Here is a 21,592-nt window from a genome sequence, read left to right on the forward strand (position 1 = left end):
AGCCCCTGGGTGTGGAGAAGACGGGGAGCTGGCTCCCCTCAGACTCTGGGTTGGGCTCTGAAATTTTTGTGTCGGGGCTCGCTGCTGGGGTAGCGAGGCCTCCTTGCTTGGCAGAGGATGCCAGTGCTGTTCTCGCTGCGGTGCAGATCAGGGCTGTGTGGCTTTTTTTAAGCAGCCTTCAAATTTTGTTGTGAAGGCTGCAATAACTCCTCCCAACGCACCCACAACAGTATTTCCCTGAGCAGAGAGGAACCAGCTCCTGGCAACTATCTTTTAACCTCTCTAGGGCACTAACGTAAAAACAAAAAAAAAAGATCGTTTAGAAAATGTACAGGATTGTAGATTTTTATAAAGGTAATTAATGTGAAGCTTTTGTTAACTGCTTTGTAGGTAACATTGAGTGACCACGATGCATTATAAGGCACCGATGCAGTTCACCTGCTGCTGTCTTACAGTGGGAACTGGGTTTATTTTTGCAGCAAGCAAAGGGAATCACAATGCCAGCAGCAAATCTTTGAGCAGATGAATGCTCCGTAGGTCAGTGTTATCAAAGAAGACACCAGAGCTCTGGCCTGGCTTCAGCGCAGCCAGGCGCAGGGTGTAGTGAGGAAGCGCTGTAGCAGTGCTCGCAGCGGGATGGGAGCGTCGGAACAGCTGTCACCCGCCTGGAGCAGGATCCAGAGGGGATGGAGCCCCAGGATGAGCCTGCTGGGAGCTGGGGTACCCACCCCAGCTTGCTTGGAAAGCGCGGGGGGCTGCAGCTGGGTGCCGCAGAGCAGCCCCCAACCCTGGAGCGGGTGGGCTGCGGTGGGTGAAGCTGGTGGGGCTTCCTGCCAGCGTTGCTGGTGGCAGATCTGGGGGAAGGAAGTGTGCTCAAGTGAGACGAGCTGTCGTAATTTTTCCTTTTGTATTGCATAAGGCCTTTATTGGGCTGCTCTTTTCTCTTCCATTATTTCATGGGGTTTGTCAAAGCACTCTGCTCCCGCTGACAAAAGGTGGAGGGAAGGGGGCGGGAGAGCTGGCAGCCTCCTGAGCTGGAGCAGCGGGAGCAGAGCGGGTACGCCATGGCTCCTTGCAGCCCGAGGCTGGAGCTCGCTGGCGTACTCCCAGTTCCTGCCCAGCCACTCCCAAGGCTCTCTTGCAGCTTTGGCCTTGAGTGGACATCCACAGCAAAGCACTGTCGCTACAATTCCCAGGCAACCCTTCACACATCCGCTCCCTCCTGCCTCCAGCATGTCAGTGTTTAGCCCGGTAGCTCCTTAATCCTGGCTATTTACTACATGTATTAGCCAATGAGTAGTTACTCTTATGCCGTGTCCATGCTTTCACAATCACACATGGCACAAGATGTCCAAGATGAAGCAAGCCGGGGCTGGAGCAGGCAGCATTAGGACGCTGGTGTCCAACCTCTCCTGCTCGCTACCCACGCTCCTTCGGTGTGGGTTTTACCTGCTTGAGATTTTAATCTTTGATACTTCCCGGTTTGGGAACAACTTCCAGTTTTTAGAGGATGTCTTTTTGTTTCTACATTTTATTTCTCCTTGCTGCTGTTTAAGCCTGCTGCAGGTGAAGGGGGTGGTCACCCTTTGGAGACATGTATGTGCTTAGTCACAGTGCGTATGCTCCCCAACCTGACTGTAAGCATTTTAAGCTGTTAAACATTCCTTTTTCTATTTTCTTTCAATCATCTTTATTTTTATGAGTTCCCCTTTTTATTTTTACTAGAGTGGATTGTGTTTCCCCCTGCTGCCAACTGCGAGACAGTTGTGGTTTTTGCAGCCGGGGTGGGGAGCAGGGCATCCGGATGTGCACCCAGCTGGGCACTCCTGGAGCATCTGCTCCCTCGAGTCACTGATTTCGGTGATCAGAGAAGTCATTTTGGTGCTTTGCTCCTGAATGATGTGCACCCAGCCTACAGCAGCATAATAGAGGTTTTCCCGGTGTTATTTTCCATCCCTGATGAGCATTAAGTCTTCCCTGGTGTGTCCCAGCCACTGCCATACTCCAGCTGAACAAGGAGCACAATGGGAGCAGGGATTCGGGGGGGCTGTGGGATCTCCACCCTCAGAGATACTTTTTATTTTCAACCTTCTAGCATATGGGTACACTTGGTCGTGAGCTGCTGCCTTAACTGGATGTGGCACCTTTCCAAGTAGCATCACCTTCCCAGGGACCTCTCCCCACATTCCCCCGTGTCCCTGGTACCCAGGAGGAGGGTCACCAGCCATGCACTGGTGTGGCACAGCTTGCCTTGCAGTTCCATGCCGCCCACACCGAGCCACGCTCATTGACCCCTTGGCTGGGTGGGAGTGGCTGCCACCCAGGAGCTGGACTCACCGACACTGGCCATTCTGCTGGGAGCAGCTGGGCTTCCCCAGGCCTCACTCTTCTCATCCTCTGGCACGTCCTCACTCATCCAGAGCCAGTCAGAGAGGGACCTGGGGGGGTGATTGCCAGCCAGCTGAACAGGAGCCAGCAGTGTGCCCAGGTGGCCAAGAAGGCCAATGGCATCCTGGCTTGTATCAGCAATAGCATGGCCAGCAGGGACAGGGAAGGGATCTTACCCCTGTGCTCGGCACTGGTGAGGCCGCCCCTCGATGAGTGGGTTCAGTTTTGGGCCCCTCACTCCAAAAAGGCCATTGAATGACTCGAGCGTGTCCAGAGAAGGGCAACGGAGCTGGTGCAGGGTCTGGAGCACAGGTCTGATGGGGAGCGGCTGAGGGAACTGGGGGGGTTTAGTCTGGAGAAGAGGAGGCTGAGGGGAGACCTCATGGCCCTCTGCAACTCCCTGAAAGGAGGGTGCAGAGAGGGGGATGAGTCTCTTGAGCCAAGGAACCAGCGCCAGGACAAGAGGGAATGGCCTCAAGCTGCGCCAGGGCAGGGTCAGACTGGCTCTTAGGAAGTATTTCTTTGCAGAAGGGGTTGTTGGGCGTTGGAATGGGCTGCCCAGGGCAGGGGGGGAGTCCCCATCCCTGGAGGGGTTGAAGAGTCGGGTTGACCCAGCGCTGAGGGATCTGGTGGAGTTGGGAACGGTCAGGGTGAGGTTCATGGTTGGACTGGAGGATCTTTGAGGGCTTTTCCAGCCAAGATGATTCTGTGATTCTGTGATCCATCTGCAAGCCAGGGCTGAACAAGGGACCTGAGGAAAAGCAAAAAGGAACTTGAGTCAGCATAGGGAAGTAAGTGGCAAGAAGTCTGCCTTGCTTTAAGAAACCAGTTATTGGTGAATGTGACATCTGTCACTGTATTACTGTTTTTTTTTTTTTTTTTTTTTTGTATTTTTTGAGGTTTCAAAAGAGCAGTGGAAAAATGCTACCCAGGGTAGGCCTGGAGTGAGGATGGGGAGGTGCGTCCCTGGGTCTGCTCCCCAACATCACGCCCTGGGAGAAACAGCTTGGAGGGGGACAGGGAGGGCAGAGAAAGGCCAGCTGGAAAACAAAGATACATTATCCATGGAGCACCCGTCGGGGCTTTTTAAGAGCAAAGCTACTGTGGTTCCCAAGGCTGGAGCCTTTTATTCACTGCGGGGTGAGAAGTGGCCTTGCATGTCACCCCCTCACGTGCACAGCAAGGTGCAGCTAGGGCTGGGGCTGTTTCGTCCCGGGTCCCCACGCAGGCCCGTGACTGCACAGTCCAACACGTGCTCAGGCTCCATAGGGGCGCGTCAGGTATTTTCTGCTGTTGTAACTATGGAAATAAATTCTGCCAGGGCGTTTCAGAGTTCGGTTTTCTGTCCTACCCTGGCATCCTGGTCTCTGGCTCGTGCTACCGAGAGGCCTCATCTCTTCCAGCGGCTTACACCAGCCTGTGCCTGTGTCTCTGGGTTTAACCTAAACACACGGACCAAACACGCTCTGGCTATTTCCAGGAGCCACCTTCAGCAGGCTCTCTGCCGCACTGCCAGGCTGGAGGCGATTAACCCCCGGGCTGCCCATCAAAGCGACCGGTGGTGGACTACCGGCATTTAAGACGCCATCATTACGCTCCAGAGTCAACAGCCGCGGAGCGGGCTGGCTGGGGCTACCACGGAGACATCAGAGCAGCGGGGAGGAGCAGGCTCCCCGAGGGCCGGTGTCCGGCGGTGGCAGCCGGCAGGGCCCGCCCGGGCGGGGGCGGCACCGGGGCGGGAGAGGCGCGGCACAGGCCGGCCCGCCCCTTCCTTCCGCCCCTCTCCTCCGCGCCGCCCGCCCGCCATGGTGGGGAAGGCCAAGCGCCCGCGGCTGCACCGCGCCGCCCCCCGGCCATGGCCCGCCCGGGATGTGCCGCGCCCCGACCCCGACCCCGACCCCGGCCCCGGCCCCGGCGCGGGCGGCTGGAGCGCGGCGGCCGGCAAGGTAGCGGGGCGGGGGGTGTGGGGTGTGTGGGGTGGTGGGGTGTGTGTGAGGCCGTGTCACGTGGGGCGGGCGGACTGTCACGTGGGGCGGGCGGGCTGTCACGTGGGGCGCGGCGGGGAGGGGGGGCGCTGACCGTGATCCGCGGTCGCAGCCTCGCCTGGGGCCGTGACGGGCGCGGGAGCCTGGCGGGGGGCGGCGGGCGGGGCCGCTCCCGCAGGCCGGTCGCCCTTTTCCCGCCGGGGAAAGCCCCGTCGTGCCACCGGCGCTGCCCCCGCGGCCCCGGGCGGCTGCCGGCCGCTCCCCGGCGGGGGCGGGTCCCCGGAGCAGGCCGGGAGCTCAGACGAGGCGGCCTGGAGCTTCAGGGCCCGGCGCCAGGCCCTGCCTGTGCCCCGCATAGAGCGGCCTTCACCTTGGCTAGCAGCCGTGGCTCATGAGTATGCGAGTAGCTGTAGTTGCCACACATCGGGGAGCGGTAAGGAATTCATAAAGATTTGGCTTTGATCTCCAAAAAGAAATTAACAGTCAGCATCCAACAGAACCGTTCAGCAGGAATTCTTGATTAGCAGCGCTGGGGTCGCCCTGGGGATTGATTCTCCACTATAAGGGCTCCCAGGATCTAGAAAGGGACATCAGTTTACAAACACACAAATTATTCATTAGATTTCCTGGAAAGGGGTGTCTTATGGTAATGAGTTCCCGGGATTCATTTCCATACTCCGAGCATGCGTAGTGAAAATAAGGTGAGGGTCTTCAGTGGTCGAGGGAAGAAGTACTTGGTTTTCTTCACGGTGTCTGCTCTTTCCAGAGCACACGCTGTGAAGTAAAGTCCAGGCGCCTTCTTCCTAAACCAGCGAGATCACCTGCCCTAGATTGTACCTCTGTGTCCTTTTCTTCGAGTTCTCCTCAGCTTAGTTTGCCCAAGTGCCCACTGAGGGCTCTGAGCCTGCCCTCAGTGAGTGAAACAGGGAGCGTTTTACTTTTGTCTACACAAAGAGGCCGAGGGGAAACAGCTGAGGAGTCCTTGGGAAACAAACACAAGCAAAACTTCCCTGCATCACAGTTTAATCAGAAATTCATTGGTTTGAGCCCTTTCAAAACCCTAGAAAACAACGTCCTGGACCATGAAGGGAATGTCAGGGATTATGCTGAGGATGAGTTATTTGACAACCTGGCAAAGTGACTATTTGATTACTTCACTTGGCAATGAAACTAACTTTTGAGTTCTTGAAAGTGAACTACTTTCATCATAAAGCCAAAAAAAATACCCACAGGTCAAAAAGACCCCTGCCCAGGTTTAAGACCCTTCCCCTGAGCACGCGTAGGGGTAGTGGTGTCTAAAAACCAGGTCTGTCACCCGCTGTGCAAGAGGTCAATAATCACACACTCAGGAGAGACATTACTTATTTATTTTAGGGTTGCGTAAGCCTCGGTGCTCGGTGGTTTTCCCCAAATCAAGCACACCAGCGGGACTTTTTGCGCTATATTTATACACAGAATTTGCAGAGATAGTGATTTTTCAAGTCCATCCTCTCTACAATGATTGGTTAGTAATTTACATACAATTATAATACTGCTGATACAACCCTTCTACTACGACGCATGCTCAGGGGAACGGTCTTCACCTGGGCAAGGATCTTCTTGACCTATAGGCGTGATTTTTAGTATTATCCTGCGGGTAGTTCAGCTACGGATACATGGACCTTGAGTTTGCTTGCCAAGTTGGCAATCTCTGCAAGGTCTGCTGGTTCTGGGATGTCCTTGCTCAAGGCTATTGGCTTGTTCTGCTAATTCGGGACGCCTTTAGCTTTAACATGTACAAAACCCATCTTTCTTGACCTAAGCATAATCCTGCTACATTGTTCTAAAAATTTAACTTTTAATAGTAGAAGCATTATGTAAGAATGTGAGAATGTAATTATGTAAGAAGAATTATGTATTATAATTGTATGATAATCACTAACCAGTCAGTATGTAATAGGCGTGTTTGGAAAAGTACTAACCTCTGATTTTTGTGTGTAAAAGGAGCATGAAAACCTGTTGGGGTGCTTGATTTGTGAGAAAGTCCACCAAGCACCCAGGCCTGAATAGAGTATCTCTCCTGAGCACGTTAAGATTGGTTTACTGCATGCCGGGCAGGAATCCGCTTTTCAGATCAGACTCCAGTGGTGGCTACTGCCGCTCCACGCCATCGGCCACGATGACAGAACTGCCACGCCGTGGCGGCTGTGGCAGCCATGCTCTGGCACGGCCAGGCCTTTAGCATGCAGGAAGGAGAGCCTTCTCCGGGCGGGGGCCGTGAGGGACGGGTGCCGGCACTGCTCCTGCCCATGCCACCTCTCACTGCCGTAGCTTGGATGCGGTAGCAGGGATCATCGCCAACGAGTGTGGGGAGCAGAGGGGTAAGAGGCTGCCTGGCTTGTTTCGCAGTCGTTCTCTTCGATTTCAGGTTAGGGAAGGTGGAGGTGAGCTGTGAGTTCACACGCAGTCATTCAGGAGATTTAGACCGTGTCTGGTTTTACCAGCTGTGTTATTAATACACAGTTCAGGTTAAAGCTCCCCCAGCCCCCTTGCAGCAAGGACATGGAACAGCAGTAAATTGTTTTTATGCACCTAACAGCCTTCCTTGTGAGGAGGGAGGAATAGGCTGTGCCATATACAGCTGGTTTTATACCACTGTGAAGTTACGTGTCAGCGCTGGGCTAAAATCATAAATTCTTCTAAGCCAGCCAGAGAAGCCAGTGCAATGCTTAAAGGAACCAGGTGCTAAAGCTTTGGTAAGTCGCTTGTAGTCACTGAATCTGCTTAGTGTCCATTGATTTAGGATCTGGGCCCCTAATCTGCTCGTTTGTTGCTTATCTGTATTGTTATGTACTTCATACCTGTAATAAATCTTGCTTTTCCTAAGGGTGCTCTTCACAGTCCTCCTAGGAGTAATACCTGAATTCACTTGAGTGAGGTGAGGTTGAGTTCAGGTAGAAATCTGTTAGGAATGTAACAGTCCAAAACGTGACGTTGTGAAACTTCAGTCTGCGGGGAAGAGCCTGGGGGGGCCAGGCCGGTGGGGTGGCTTACCTCAGGAGATGCACCTGCACACTACTGCTGGAGTGTGCACCCTGCTCCTGCCTGGATTTGATTTTTTTTTTTTTTTTTAAACAAACGTTGCCTTGTGGTGTTTGTACTGACTCCTGCTTAATGTTTCTTTTGGATAAGGACTGGGACTTCTCATCTTCTGGTGTCTTTGCGGGGCTGAAGATTGACCCTGACACTCTAGTAAAGAAGCTCGACTTGGACTCCAGAAGCATCATTTCCTCCAGAACAGGTTTGTTGTATTTTGAATGAGTGCCACTTTAGGTTGCCAGCAAAGACACTGGCAACTGTATTTGCAGTGGCTGTCAGAACAAACCCAGGAGCATGGAACCCAAGCACAGCTTCCCATGTTCCTGCAGGGGCTTTTCAAAGCGGTTTCTGTTTGAGGTTGGAGGAGGCAAAAAGGCATGTGTGTGCTTAGTGCTCCCCAGGTGGGGAACTAGCTCTACCTGTGCAGCTGGAGCCCCCGCCTGTGGGATGTCCCTGTGGCCTGTGGGATGTCTCCATGCCTGCGGGAGGGATGTCCCATAGGCACCTGGTCCCCAGAGGCTGAGGGGACAACAGAGCCCAGGCTGTGGCCTTGTCTTTGGGCTTCCTCTGTGGCTGCTTTTGCCTCGCCAGCAGCTGCCATTCATGCCCCAATATTTTGTCAGCAAGTTGCTTGTTGTGCCTCAACAATGCTTTACCCACAGCAGCCTGATGCAGCCAGTTCTCTCCTCCTGTCCTTTGCTGTTGCGAGGTCCCTGGCTCAAGGACTCCTGGGCAGGAGAGGCCAGCTCACCAGGGAGTATGGGGAGTGAGAGTGGGAACAGGGAGGAGACGATAGAGGTGTTTGTTTCTAGTCCCCCAACAAGGAAGTCCTGCCTCTAGCTGCTTCGTGGCAGACAGAGCTTTGTATCTGAGACTGGGTTTTACCTCTCTGAATGGAAACAGATAGCACAGCGATCTGTCCTGGTGCAGAAGATGCATGTGACTCCCAAATACCTTGTTTGCAAACTAAATTAAATTTCTTCTCACCATGCAGATTAATACTGCTGCAGTGACTCTGTTTTCGTGTCCAGGGCTACAAACAAACCCAGTAACCACCCAAGGGCTAGTGGCTACCCGAGCAGTGGTGAGCAGTAGCAGCCATAGCCCATCGGTCATATTTGGTCACAGTGAGGGCATGGGAAGTTTGTGTGAAGACATGTTTGCTGGAGATGCTTGCCCTCTGCACAGAAACCTTTGTGAAATGTACTGTTTTCAAAACACTGAGCTCTTTGTTCCTAACTCTCCTGGGAAAAGGACATGTGTGCATATGTGTGTGCATGTGAACATAGCCATCTCTTTAATTAAATTAGACAGCGTGTTGTTGCAGGCTGACAGCCTGCAATCCTACTCTTTCATTGCAGGCTACAGCTGTACATGTCTGGTTTATAAATAGACCTGTGCTGCTGGTCCCTGTGCAGTGCTGATGATGCAGATGTGCGGTGCCTGACTATGTTTAACCCTCTCTTGAGGCTGCATGATGGCTTCCTGCAGACAGTGATGCTGACCCCAGTGCTTTGTGCTCCCTTGCACTTTCCAGATGATCAGTTAAAAATAGCTGTTTATTTGGGGGCTCAAAACTGCAATTGAACGAAGCAAAAAGTGAATTTTTTTTTTTTTTTTTAAGATCTTCCCAAGCTGCTGTGCCCTTTCTTCTTGTGTCACTCTGGAGCCATGTGGAGGCTTTTTCATTATGGAAATCAATTCATTTTTTTGTGTTAATTCAGTGAACTGTAACTAGGCTGTGCATACAATGGCAGACACCCTGGAGTTAGAAAAGAGATTGTAGGCAGAAGTGCTTTGTCTCCTGGGATCTCTGGTCTGCTGAGAGCCTATTCAGCAGGAAATTCAACTTTACTCCAGCCCTCCCTGCCCCTCTCCTCCCATCCCCCCGTAGTTCAGTGCACAGGGTAGGATTCTCCTGTACATTGTTATTTTAAGATTTAATAGCAAGACAAAAAGGTGTTTCTCTCCCACTTGCTTTTCAAGCTCTGAGAAGGTCAAGTTGGCAGGCTGTAGGTGGGCTTACTCTCTCTATCTCCTGTGCTTTTCACAGCTGAGGAAGATTTTTTTCTGTCAAGGACCCTATGTGGCAGTTGCGAAAGCTGGTATGTTTGTCCTCCCTGCGTGTACCTAAGATTGCTTCACATTATTGCTGGTATCTCTGTGTTTTGTGTTACGATCTGGCCTTGTGCTGTGACACTTTAGGGACAGCCAGGAAGACTTCAGTGTGGGCTTAAAGAGGCCTGCAGGGCAAGAGTGAAACAAGGGAGCAGTTACAGAGCTTGGACCTGTCCAGAGACACTCTGCTGGGTTACCAAGCCCAGCTGGCAGCTACAGGTTTTGGCTGTGTTATCTCTCTTCCTTAGACCCTGCAGCCCTCTGCTTTTGGGGATGTGGTTCCCAGAGAGCCAGCATCTCACTCCATGGCTGGGATTCCGTGGCATTGCAGCTTGGTTGAAGGTATCTGCATAAGATGTTTCCGGGTAAACTTCCAACTACTATTCTGCCTCTGTTCCTTTCTCCACTTGGGCTTTCACATTTTGGCTTTGTCCTTGAACTGGGGGACCCAACTTTTGTCTTGACAGAGCCCGAGCACCACAGCTATGTGAGCTGGAGTGCTCTCTGCTAATTCTGAAGCTGTCAGATGTGGAGCTGTCCCAGAAGGATACACAGGGATCAAGTGGAAAAGTAAGGAGGAAGAGGTGGTGACATTGGCTGCAGTGCCACCTGTCAGCACAACCCCTCACTGTTTAAGAGAGGATAACAACTAGCTGGATCAGCAGAAGGCACCTGGAAAGCCTGGTCTCCTCAGAGCATGATGCAGGGACAGCAGTTACTCCTGGACCAGTGTGAGGTGGTGGTGTGGGAGGAAGAGCCAGCCAGGCCTGTTCCTGCGGGGCTGCCTGGAAGACTTGGAGGGTTGTGGAGCTCCCTTTCCCCTCTGTCTTGTCTCTTTGTCCTTCTGTAACAGGGATGACTGGGTGACAATGATGGTGCATCTTTAGCTTGCTACTTCTCTTGGGTTCCTTGGCTTCCCTCTCTGCCTTGTATACCTAGCATGTACTTTCTGGCTCCCCACTTTCTCTCTGTCCATCCTCTGCCTATTCAGCATGCTCACGTGGTTCCTTCCTCTCTCCCACATGGCCTGGGCACTCAGGGTAGCTTTTACAGATTTTCTTTACCTTTGTCCAGCTGTGAAGGTATCTGTGCTCATGACAAAATATTCTGCTTCATTTTCTCTGGAGAAGATGAGGTGACTCTTGGTTCCTGTCATCTTTTTGCTCTAAGACCAGGAGTTCAGAGAGGTGAATGAGGACTGTTAGTTGAGCAGCTAGAGGAGGAGATTTGTTTCTCTCCACTGTTACGTTCCTGTGTCTGCCATGAGCTGACTGTGCCCTGCCATATCCCAGTTCTTCTGAATGCCTTAGATTTGGGAGGTGGTGGAGAGCTGAAGAAGCAAGCTGCAGAGAAAGGGAGGAGCCTCTTTGAAAGCCTCAGGTGCTGCTAATGGTTGGGGCTAAAACTGTAGTAAGGATCACCTCTCCCAGCCTGGCCTGGAGAGACTTTTTTCTCAGGGTTTGTCTTCAGCTTTGTTGTTAAAGAGGATGACTGCCTTCTCCCCATGTTCCTAGTTCCTAAGGCAGGTTTCTGGTTGCCCTGTCTTCATTCAAAGCAGCCTGCAGAAGGATGGGAGTGTGGGGAGATGTGTAAGCACGCGGGCCTTGGGTGCGGTGTGGGGAAAAGCTGCCTGTACTGTGGGGCTCTAACAAAGACAGTCAGGGCAGCTTGGACAGTAGGCAGAGAGGTGACATTCTGAATTTGCTGAATTATTTGGAGTACCTGTAAAATCAGGTTATAGTGGCAAATGAAAAATATCCCTTGCGTACTGAATTTTTACACTGTGCTTCACTCTACAGGTCTGGTCTCTTCCAATTAAAATCTAGTCTGAGGAAGAGCTTGGAATTGGGCAAGATTTCAGAAGATGTCAGCTTGGAGCTCAACAGTGGTCAAAAAAGCAAATGGGCTGTTGGGAAGGAGGAAGAAAAGAGAATGACCTGGAGAGCGTTGCTGTGCTCCATAAATAAATCCATGGTACATGCAGCTCTTTGATGCTGTGTGAGGCCCTGGTCTCTTGTCTCAGAAAAGATGTAGCAGACCCTCAGATATTCAGAGGAGGGCAGCAAGGCTGCTTGGAGGCCTGGGATGCCTGCGTAGTTGTTCCTAAAGCAAAAAGTCCTGGGCTTTTTGGGAAGGCAGCGAGGCAGGGTGTGATGGAAGCCTGGTAGCTGTGTGATGAGGCAGGGTGGGTGCAGCTGTCTGCTGTTTCTTCCACTACAAACCTGGAAGAAACAATGACAATAGCAGATGGTAGATATGCACCCGAACAAGACATTTTGCATCTCACGTGGCAAATTCAGCTCTGGGCTCTGTGTCTGTGCTGCATGTGATGGTGATGTGGGCACTGGACGCTTCTGTGGGTTCAGAAAGGGGCTGCATGGAGTGATGGAGTGGGCTGTCGGGGTTTCTTAATGCAAGGACTCGTCTGGTTTAGGATGTGCAGGTGAAGCATGCCAGTTCTGCTCTTGCCGGGTCTTAGGTGGAAAAAGGGAGGGATATCAAGGCCTGGAAATGCCTTGAGGTGTTGTAGCAGGACTGTTGTAGCAGGCTTTCCCCACCCTGGGGCAGTGGTCCTAAATCCAAGGAGGTCCCTGTGTGCAGCACAGAGAGGCAGGCAGGGGGCTGTGCGGTGGCTCAGGCCACCAGGATGTGCAGGGAGGGGACGTGGACTGCCACCAAGGCAGGGCGGGTCAGCAAGAGGAGGGCCTGAGTGATGTGCTAGGGACTAGCTAAACAACAGCAGAGCATGATTACTTCCGTGTGGTGCAAAGCTTCATCTGGAAGACCTGCTTTGATGCGTTGGAGCCAGAGGGATGCAGTCCTGTAGGAAAGCAAGCCACCGTTGTGCTGGGGCTCAGGGGCTATTTCCTCTAGCCACCAATGAGAGAGGAGACCTCTCTCCACTTTTTTTCCCCTTAGTTTTCATCAGTTCATTAAGTGACCGGTTTTTGTTTGTCTTTTGGCTGTGGTTATTCTGAGGGATCAGGGAGGGGCACGATATGTGAGTTGGAAAGTTCATCTATAGCAGGGTTAGTATCTCAGTTAACACCAGTGATTGTGTGTTCTGGGGCTGAAAGGAGATGGGAAGAGGCCCCTTGTTTTGGGAGGATAAACTGGTGGTGCTGGTTCTTGCCAACCGAAGGTCCCATTTTTCTGAGGATTCCTGGTGCATCTGGTGGAGGCAGGGTGCCCTGTCAAACTATCTGCTACTCTCACGGTAATAGTCTCATTGCTTCCCTTAGATACAAGCCTGATTCAGCGTGTTTGTTGTGGTTGGTGTGAGGTATCAGTTTAGGCTGTTCTGGCATCAGTAATTCTTGTGGCATGAGAAGGAAAGGGTGGAACTGTAATAAAAAATGTCACCCAAATGGATTTCATTTTAGGTGAGTCTTGTATGTGTGACAGTACAAAGCCAGTGGTCTAAAATGGAAAGTATTTTAATACGGGGACCTCTGAGCCATGTCATATTGTGAAGCAGACCTGATGCAACTGCTTTCTCCTGCTCTGCTTCTTGTCTTTAATCATTAGCTCATCTTAACACCAGATTCCAGATGATTTCCACGTGCTCGTAGGTAACAAAATCCAGCAACAGCACTGTGAACACTGGAGTTAAGTCCATGCGTTGCGTCCTGAATGATTACTTCCTATCAGTGTAGTTTAGTTAGCCACTGACATAAGGTAAATCAAATGCTTTGCCATAATCTAATCCATGCAAGGACCTCTGTGACTGGTGTGAGTGAATAAATTTCATCTGGGTGAGCCTCTGTAGCACAGGAATTAAATGTTTCCAACTAAGTCAGAAATAATGTCCTGTCATATGGGGGGGGGTTGCTTTTTTTTTTTTTTTTTAGCTTTCCTTCCTCAATGTTAGCTCCTTGAAGCAAGGGCCTGTTCAAGTGTGGCTCTGGCAAACCAGTTGCCTGGGAAAGTCTCCCTTTTTGGAGTGGATGATGAACCAGTTGTGGAATGATATGAACAACTGGACTGGCAGCTTCCTGCTTTATTTTCAGCTTCTCCAGAAGGGAACCGTGACAAGATGTGTTGTTGAGAAAGCAAAAGTGCAACGACAGCAAGTGCTACCACTTTAGAATTGCTTGTAAAACCTTAGCTTGTCACCTTGATTTCTGAGGTTGTGGCAGGAGTAGCTTTTCCTGCAGATTGCTCTAATAATCTGTGCCACTGGTGAGCCAGGAAAATGTGAAACTGGGTTAAAACCATTTGCTGCCTCTGGTCCTGGACAAGTTAAGGGTTCTTAAGAATACCACAAGGTCTACCAGAGGGTAGGTTTAGACTGGATATAAAGAAGACATTTTTTTACGATGAGGGTGGTGAGACACTGGCACAGGTTGCCCAGAGAAGCTGTGGATGCCCCATCAGTGGAAGTGTTCAAGGCCAGGTTGGACGGGGCTTTGGGCAACCTGGGCTAGTGGAAGACGAAAGGGGAGTTGGACTAGATGATCTCTGAAGGTCTCTTCCAACCCAAACCACTCTGTAAGTCTGTGATTCTATAGCGAGGTGGGGTGCACAGAGTGACATAGGACATTAGCCTGAACAGAGGTTGTGCTGGGCCTCGCCGTTGCTGATTTGCACAATGTGATGCAAAGCCATAGGGGAGTTTCAGGCACGCGTGCTGTAGTGTCTCTGACTTTCCCTTTGTATCTTCAGAGCTTTCATTCTCTGATGACCAGGACTGTCTTGCAGCAGCATGGGGTTTCTTTGTCAGTGGCACAGAGGGGAACAGAGCAGTGAAATTACTGAACATCTGACAAAGAAGGAAGTCCCTTTCCTCCTGAAGAAGTGTGGAGACAGGAGAGAATAAAGTCAGGCCAAGCAGGAACCTGACAGCTTGGAATTGCTGGAGTCTGCAGCCTGTGCATAGCCTTGCTTTTCCCCTTTGTTAGATACTCTGTGAGTTCCTTCTGTTACCAAGCCTCCCACTGCAGAGTCATTGACTATGCCCTTCTGGTTTGCACCTCAGCTTCTGCTCTGGCGTTCCAGATTTGCTGTGTCTGTCACGTATCTGCTTCCTTCTCCTTGGGCTCTGCAGCCACTTGTCCAATTCTGTTCTCCTGTTGCAGTCTCAAATGAGAAGCAGAAAAGCTGTGGTTGGTTGGCATCATGGTGCTGTCGTGGGACCATACACCAACTTCATGTGACACGATTTGCTTACCTGTTTGTTTTTATAATGGGTGATGTGCCAGAATCCACGTAAGGCCTCTCCTCTTCCAGCATCGCTGTTCCTGCAGTGTCTGGACTCATGGTTACCACTGCAGTGGATCCACAGTTGTGTTGCTTGCACAATTGCAGCCATGGCCTCATTACTCATGAGGAGGTCTGACAGGATGCAAATCTTTGTGTCCCATAACTTACTCCTGTCTGTTTGTTGGGTTACTGCTTGTTTGTGGCCTTTCAATATTATGGTTCTTCCTCTTCTGTCCTCACCCATGATCACGTTTCTCCATGAAATGCTTCTGTGCCTAAATCCTAGAGTTGTGCTGTTGGTAGGAGCAAGTTGCTTCTGCTGGGAAGATGGTGGCTGTGTTTCTCTGCAGAGCATGGTGTGAGTCTGCCCTCCTGCTGTGTCTAATCCTAGCACTGTGCACCTTCTTTAGGCAGATCTTTGGTGACGTGAATCAGTAAGAACAGGCCGGAGACATCAGCAGCCTTCCCCCTGCGTACATTCTGGGCCTTTCATTCACCTCCTGTACAGCGTGCTGCCTGCCACGTCGTGTAGTCCCCTTCAGCTGGGCCTTCCTGGGTGCTGTGCAGTGCCTAGCCTCATGAAGCTGGAGGTTTCCTGTTTGTTTTGAGGTTTTTTTTAGGTTTTTTTTTCCTTTCTGCCATGTTGGTGTGTTTAGCAATTGAAGGATAAAAAAGAATTTAATCCTGTTTGTTTTAATGAATGCATCCTTTCTGAGTATCAGTTTTAAGCCTTTGCTGCTTTTTCTTAATGCACATTTGGGGTATTTTTAAATCTGCTTGTGCTGGTCATTCGCCACATCGCTGGTGTGGAAAGCTGCTAGATCTTCATGATTCTGCTGCTGTTGCTTTTCTTCAGCATTTAATTCTGTGCTGGCAGCTGTCATACTCATCTTGTGTTTGTTTTGGGCAGAGAGCCTTTCTCAAGCTGTTCCCCACTGTAACACTTTTCAGATGGGAAGGGGTGATAAAATGGTTTGCTCCTCAAACTGAGAATGACAGTGATTGGCCTGTGAGGAGTGGCTGTAGCATCTCCAATGTGTGTAAAATGCGACGTGCTGTGCTAGTCCAAAATGACAAAATGTTCCTGCTCCATCTGTCTTCGTTATTAGCTGCCCAGGCTTTGGTCTGTGTGAATTTTGAGAGAGTTGAAATGCTCTCCCTTAAGGTGGTGTCAGAGGTAGCCTGTTGGTGATGCCCTTGGCAGTGTTGCACTGAAATGATTTTGACATCTGAAAATTTCTACTTGGCACGTGGATGCTGCCCTAGGAGGAGCAGCTGTTTGAGTGGCATTTGAGCTGGGATTTCTCACTTTCACAGGCAGGGACTGGATATCAACATGGCTTTAAAACAGGGCACCCAAGTGCCATTAAAGGAGCCTTCTGGTATTGCAGCTTGGGTAGAGCTCACCCTTCATCACGTGAAGTTGTGCTCCCAGCCTGTCCCACTCACCTGCTGCCCCTGATGCAGGTGGTGGCGGCTGCTTTTTGTGGTCTCGAGGCAGACAGAGTAGCTCTGCAGTATCCCTTGCCTCTTGCCCCAACAGGCTGAGAATGACACATGCCAATGGGCATCCAGCCTCGGGTAGAGACCAGCTCCCCTTCCCTGTGCAGACTTGAGGGACGTGGGGAGAAAAAGGGCTCAGGAAAGCCAGCAACCATTTTGGCAGTTCCTCATCTCTCTTTCATATTCTTACCTCTACTGGATCTTCATCCACCCAGCAGACATGAATAGTCAAAGCACAGCCACCTTCAGCCCTGAGGACTCTCTCCCAGGGCAGGCGTGGGCTGCACACCTCTCCTTTGCGTGCCTCTCTCCTCCCCACTCATGTACCTTCTGCAAGGTGTGTGTGTCCTTTGTGTAACCTGCACAGGCCAAGGATGTGTCCCAGGACTGAAACGTGCAGGTCTCAGGTCAAACTGCAAACTTCCCTCTATAAACTTGTGTTTTCTCTGACATTGTGTGTGAAAGTGCTTGAAACCTTGAAAAGAATTTGCAAGAAAGGAAAAATTTCCAGGAAGGGAGAAGGGCTGGGCAGGGATTAAACAGGCAAAGTGATACTCTTTTCCTCTCCCCCCAGCCCCAAGGTTAATGACTTGGCATCCAGAAATGGCTGTGAAGGACACTGTATGTGTCTTTATTACATTAACTGGGGGAGCAGTTCCTCTGCCTGTTTGCAGAAGCACAGTCCAAAGTATTGCTCGCTTCATGCCTTGAGCTGAGCTGTAACTAACCCTGTGCATCCCTGTACCCTGACTGGTGTGGTGCACCGCAGCCAGAGCCTGAACTGGTGCCACTGAGCAGGAGGAGACTGACCCTACCAGGTGGCCCTTGGTCCCAGCTGAGACCAACCAGCATGGAACAGGGGGGAGCCCAGTGCCTTTCTTGCATAGCATCAAACCACAGAATCACAGACTGGTTTAGGTTGGAAGGGACCTTTAAGTCCAGCCCCCTGCCATGGGCAGGGACACCTTCCACTAGCCCAGGTTGCCCAAAGCCCCGTCCAACCTGGCCTTGAACCCTTCCAGGGAGGGGGCAGCCACAGCTTCTCTGGGCAACCTGTGCCAGGGCCTCACCACCCTCACAGGGAAGAATTTCTTCCTTATATCTAATCTAAATCTACCCTCTTTCAGTTTAAAACCATTACCTCTCTTCCTATCCCTACACTCCCTGATCAAGAGTCCCTCCCCATCTTTCCTGTAGCCCCTTTAAGTACTGGGAGGCTGCTCTAAGGTCTCCCCGGAGCCTTCTCTTCTCCAGCTGAAACCCCCCAACTCTCTCAGCCTGTCCTCACAGGGGAGGTGCTCCAGCCCCCTGAGCATCTTCGTGGCCTCCTCTGGAACCACTCAAGCAGGTCTGTGTCCTTGTGTTGGGGGCCCCAGAGGTGGACACAGTACTCAGAAAACTTGAACCTCCTGGAGAAGGAGTGCTGTTAACTTTTGATAACCCAGTATGCCATTTATTAATGTGTTTACAGAGTTCCAACGCCCAACAACCCCTTCTGGAAAGAAATACTTCCTAAGAGCCAGTCTGACCCTGCCCTGGCGCAGCTTGAGGCCATTCCCTCTTGTCCTGGCGCTGGTTCCTTGGCTCAAGAGACTCATCCCCCCTCTCTGCACCCTCCTTTCAGGGAGTTGCAGAGGGCCATGAGGTCTCCCCTCAGCCTCCTCTTCTCCAGACTAAACCCCCCCAGTTCCCTCAGCCGCTCCCCATCAGACCTGTGCTCCAGACCCTGCACCAGCTCCGTTGCCCTTCTCTGGACACGCTCGAGTCATTCAATGGCCTTTTTGGAGTGAGGGACCCAAAACTGAACCCAGTCATCGAGGGGTGGCCTCACCAGTGCTGAGTCCAGGGGTAAGATCCCTTCCCTGTCCCTGCTGGCCACGCTAGTGCTGATGCAAGCCAGGATGGCACTGGCCTTCTTGGCCACCTGGGCACACTGCTGGCTCCTGTTCAGCTGGCTAATACTTTTATTTCAGGCTTAGGGCTACTGGCAGGCTGCTTCTGGGCTGTGGATGGGAGTTCCCATAAGGAGGCCGTGCCATGGCTTGAAGTAGAAAGGAGGGAGCAAGTGAAGAGCTCGGAAGGGTACTGACCAGCAGAGCAAGGCTGCATCTAGGATAGCCACCCTGGTAGTTTGATAAGGTGCCAGGTGGCAGTTTACCATACCTGGGTAAATTGCTCTAGGTAGCAGTTTACCCTGTGTTCCTCTTCCTTGCTTTTTTGGCTGAAATTTACTTGGTTTTTTGACTGCATCCTTAGGAGCTGCTCTTACCTTGACAACACCAGATCACCTTGTAAGGGCTGTTTTGGTGTCTGATTGTTTTATAGCAGGCTGTTATAAAACTGCGTGGTGTTTGAGAGGAGCTCCGATAGCTCTGTGTGGTATGGGAAGCCTCTCCAGTGAGGTCAGATGCCCTCAGCCTGCAGGATGCCTCAAACAGAAGGCTGTAGGTTGCAACAACGCACCTTGAAGCCATAGGGCTCTTCTGTTGCTTTGGTCAGAGGATGAAAATCAGTGGGACCTTGCTTCAAGAGTCAAATTGGCCAAGTTCTCCATCAGATGTGAAAAGCTGTGGAAACTGCTTGAAATGGAGGACAGTGACCTGCTGTAGGTAGCTTCTGGGAGAATTTGGAGTGGGAATCCTACTGAATGCTAAAGACACTGGTGCCTTAATAATAATTTTTTAAAAAATAAAAAATCCATGCTGTTTAAAATTAGTTTAACAATGTATTGTCTGTGCAGTGTGGTGCTGGCTGTGAGAATAGCTGTATGAAACTCCACTTTAATTAGAGTCAGTGCAATTAAATGAAAAGAGCTAAATGAGCATCTGAAACTTGCACTGCTTGAAGTGCTTTGACTGCCCTTCTGGAGATAGACCATTTCAGTGTTGTGAGTGCCTTCTGCCAGATCATGGGAATCAGTTGTGTTAATATTTATGGAAGTAATTAGCTTCCTTTTTTCCTTCTCTCCCTCTAGCTGTGGGTAAGTCCTTGTTCTTAAAATTAATGTTTTAAAAAAAAACCTCCTCCAATTAGCTAGTGGTCATGGATACTGAGCACTACACAAACACAGTAATGTTTTCCAGAGTGCCCAAAGCTGCCAAGATGTTTGCAGTCTGCTCCATGGAGAGGAGGCTGTTGGTAGTGGGAAGAGCCTGAAATGAGTCTTAGGAGTTTGAACGATGTGTCAGATCCCTCTAGTTTCTTATTATGGTTGGTTCCTGCGGCTGTGCCGGCTGCGTAACAGTCACCACTAGCAATGCTGGAAGGTACATGTCTGCCCCGGAGCAGCCTTTATGTGTCGCTTTGTGGGCTGTGTTGAAGCTGGGTGGCTGAAGAGGAGGGTGATGGCGATCTCACCATCGTCACCATCACCTCAGCCTCAGTGAAGGGATTGGGGAGGCCTTTGGTGAGGCTTCTGAGGCGCTGCTCTGTGCTTTTGCAAAGCCTTCCTCCGGCCTCTGTAAAAGCTGAGCGCTCGTGCATGTGCTTTTTAGGTGAAATGTGTCAGTCCCTTGTGTCACCGAAGGACTTGCTGAATTTGGGGCCAGTGTACCTCCTTGCCTTCCTGGTCAGGTGTGATGTGGCATGGCAGTTTGCATGTCATGCTGTGTCTTGCTCTGTGTGATTATGATTCCCAAGGCTTTAGAAGGATACTAACGTAGCCTGGTATTCTCCAGCTAAATCAGTTTAAAATGGTCAGACATCCTTACTTACACAAAAATAGATCAGCCCTGCTTAGTAGAGTACTGAAGCTGCAGTGTTACAAAAGAGGGTTATGAGCTGGAATCCATGCTGTTCTAATGTTACAGCTTTGGCATAATCAAGTTACAAAATTATAAATGCTACAAAGAGAGAGGAGGCACAGTTCTGCACTGGTGGCGAAGGTACCACCCAGCAGAAGTTCCAGTAATGAAAACCTCTCATGGGGCATGAGAGGAACAGTTTAACACTGCGTGAATTGAGAAACTGAATCCCAAGAGGGATGAAGGAGCGCTTGTGGAGAGGGCAGATTGACAGCTCTGGAAGTCAGAGCTCTTCCCTTGTCACCAGCGTCGGTATGGAATTGTGTCAAGCTGTCAAATGTATTTCTGAAATATGCGTCCTGGGAGTTTAATATTTAATAGACGCTCTATTTAGAAAATTGGTAGAGGCTGGTAAAGGGTGCATGACATGCAAGGTCTCCTTCTTCTGAGTTGCCCCTTCTGACTTGCCTTGACTTGCTTTTTGGCTGCAGGAATAAGTCAACCTCCTCTTTCCTCTGCTAATACCCCTGGCAAATGCCCATGTGAGGAAGGTTATTTTGCTTGGGTATTTTTTCCAAGAACTTCTACGCTAAGATCATCATCTATATGAATCAGATTTCTGGTTTACCTAGGGATAAATCTCTGCCCTGCTAATGTGGGTCTTATCTGAGTTACAGGCTGTGTATTTAATGGTAGATCTCTCAAGAGTTGATGTCTGTAATTCAGATTAAGTGGGACCTATAGTATTATTCTGTGTAAGTTATCCTTTATTGGAATAGTAGCAGGTCTAGCTTGCCTGAGGTTTTGGTTTTTGTTTTTGTTTTCTAAATTATACAGTCTGTTAATAGGGAGACAGATAATCTGTAATTCTTCAGTTACAGTACTAATGGCCCATAGGTTATAATTATGGGAAAACATGATACTCTCCCGGAGCCGCCTCCTTCTCTCAGGCCACCACTGACTGCAATGCACACTTACAAAATAGTATGTAGTGCTGGCTCCTGTGCTGAGAGCCGTTCTGCTCAGGGGATCCTCGGATACAGAGGTATTCAAAAAGTCTTTGTGAGCAATTTATGCACAAAGGTTTTCTTTACGCTCAGGTAGGAATGTGTGTACCAGCTGAAGGTCTGTTTGCCCACTTCAGTGCTTCAAAAGTGGCGTTATTGATGTTCATATGTGGCATAACTGGTAACGGCACATAATTTGGGTTTAGCTTTTTAGTCAAGTGGCTTATAGAAAGGAAGGAAGTTTTGTGTTTTTTTTTTTTTAATGGCGTTTTTAACACTGTCAATCTCAATGGACATTGTCTAAACTAAATGCAGGAAACAAGTCTATGCAAGAATTAAATGCAGTGGGTACTGAAATATTCTGGGTTGTTTGAAATGGTAATTTGGACAGGTTTAGATTGAACTAGCAGTGTTGCAAATATGCTATGAAGCTAACCACAGAAAATGGATCGTGCAGGAGAAGAAGAGGCTATCCAAGCAGATGTTGAGGCAAGGAGTGACTGTCAGCTGGAAGGTACTCTTGAAACCATCGTCTTTAGTGATATTGTTAACCAACCCCAATGAAGCG

General features: G+C 50.4%; 1 protein-coding gene across 2 annotated transcripts in view; it reads left to right on the plus strand.

The window, feature by feature from the left end:
- The first annotated feature begins 4,171 nt into the window (after nucleotides 1-4,171).
- SLX9 (SLX9 ribosome biogenesis factor) overlaps nucleotides 4,172-21,592 on the plus strand; it is a 59,864-nt gene continuing 42,443 nt past the window's right edge. The window contains exons 1-2 of one of the 2 annotated variants that reach the window (XM_074872386.1): nucleotides 4,172-4,334; nucleotides 7,545-7,653. In XM_074872386.1, coding sequence (XP_074728487.1) covers nucleotides 4,194-4,334; nucleotides 7,545-7,653 — 250 coding nt within the window. In that variant the 5' untranslated portion in view covers nucleotides 4,172-4,193. Of the gene's footprint in view, nucleotides 4,335-4,520; nucleotides 4,807-7,544; nucleotides 7,654-21,592 lie in introns of those variants that run through there. The other variant, XM_074872387.1, reaches the window with a different exon arrangement.

The sequence above is a fragment of the Strix uralensis genome, chromosome 6, assembly GCF_047716275.1.
Source record: "Strix uralensis isolate ZFMK-TIS-50842 chromosome 6, bStrUra1, whole genome shotgun sequence".
Classification (NCBI taxonomy): Eukaryota; Metazoa; Chordata; class Aves; order Strigiformes; family Strigidae; genus Strix; species Strix uralensis.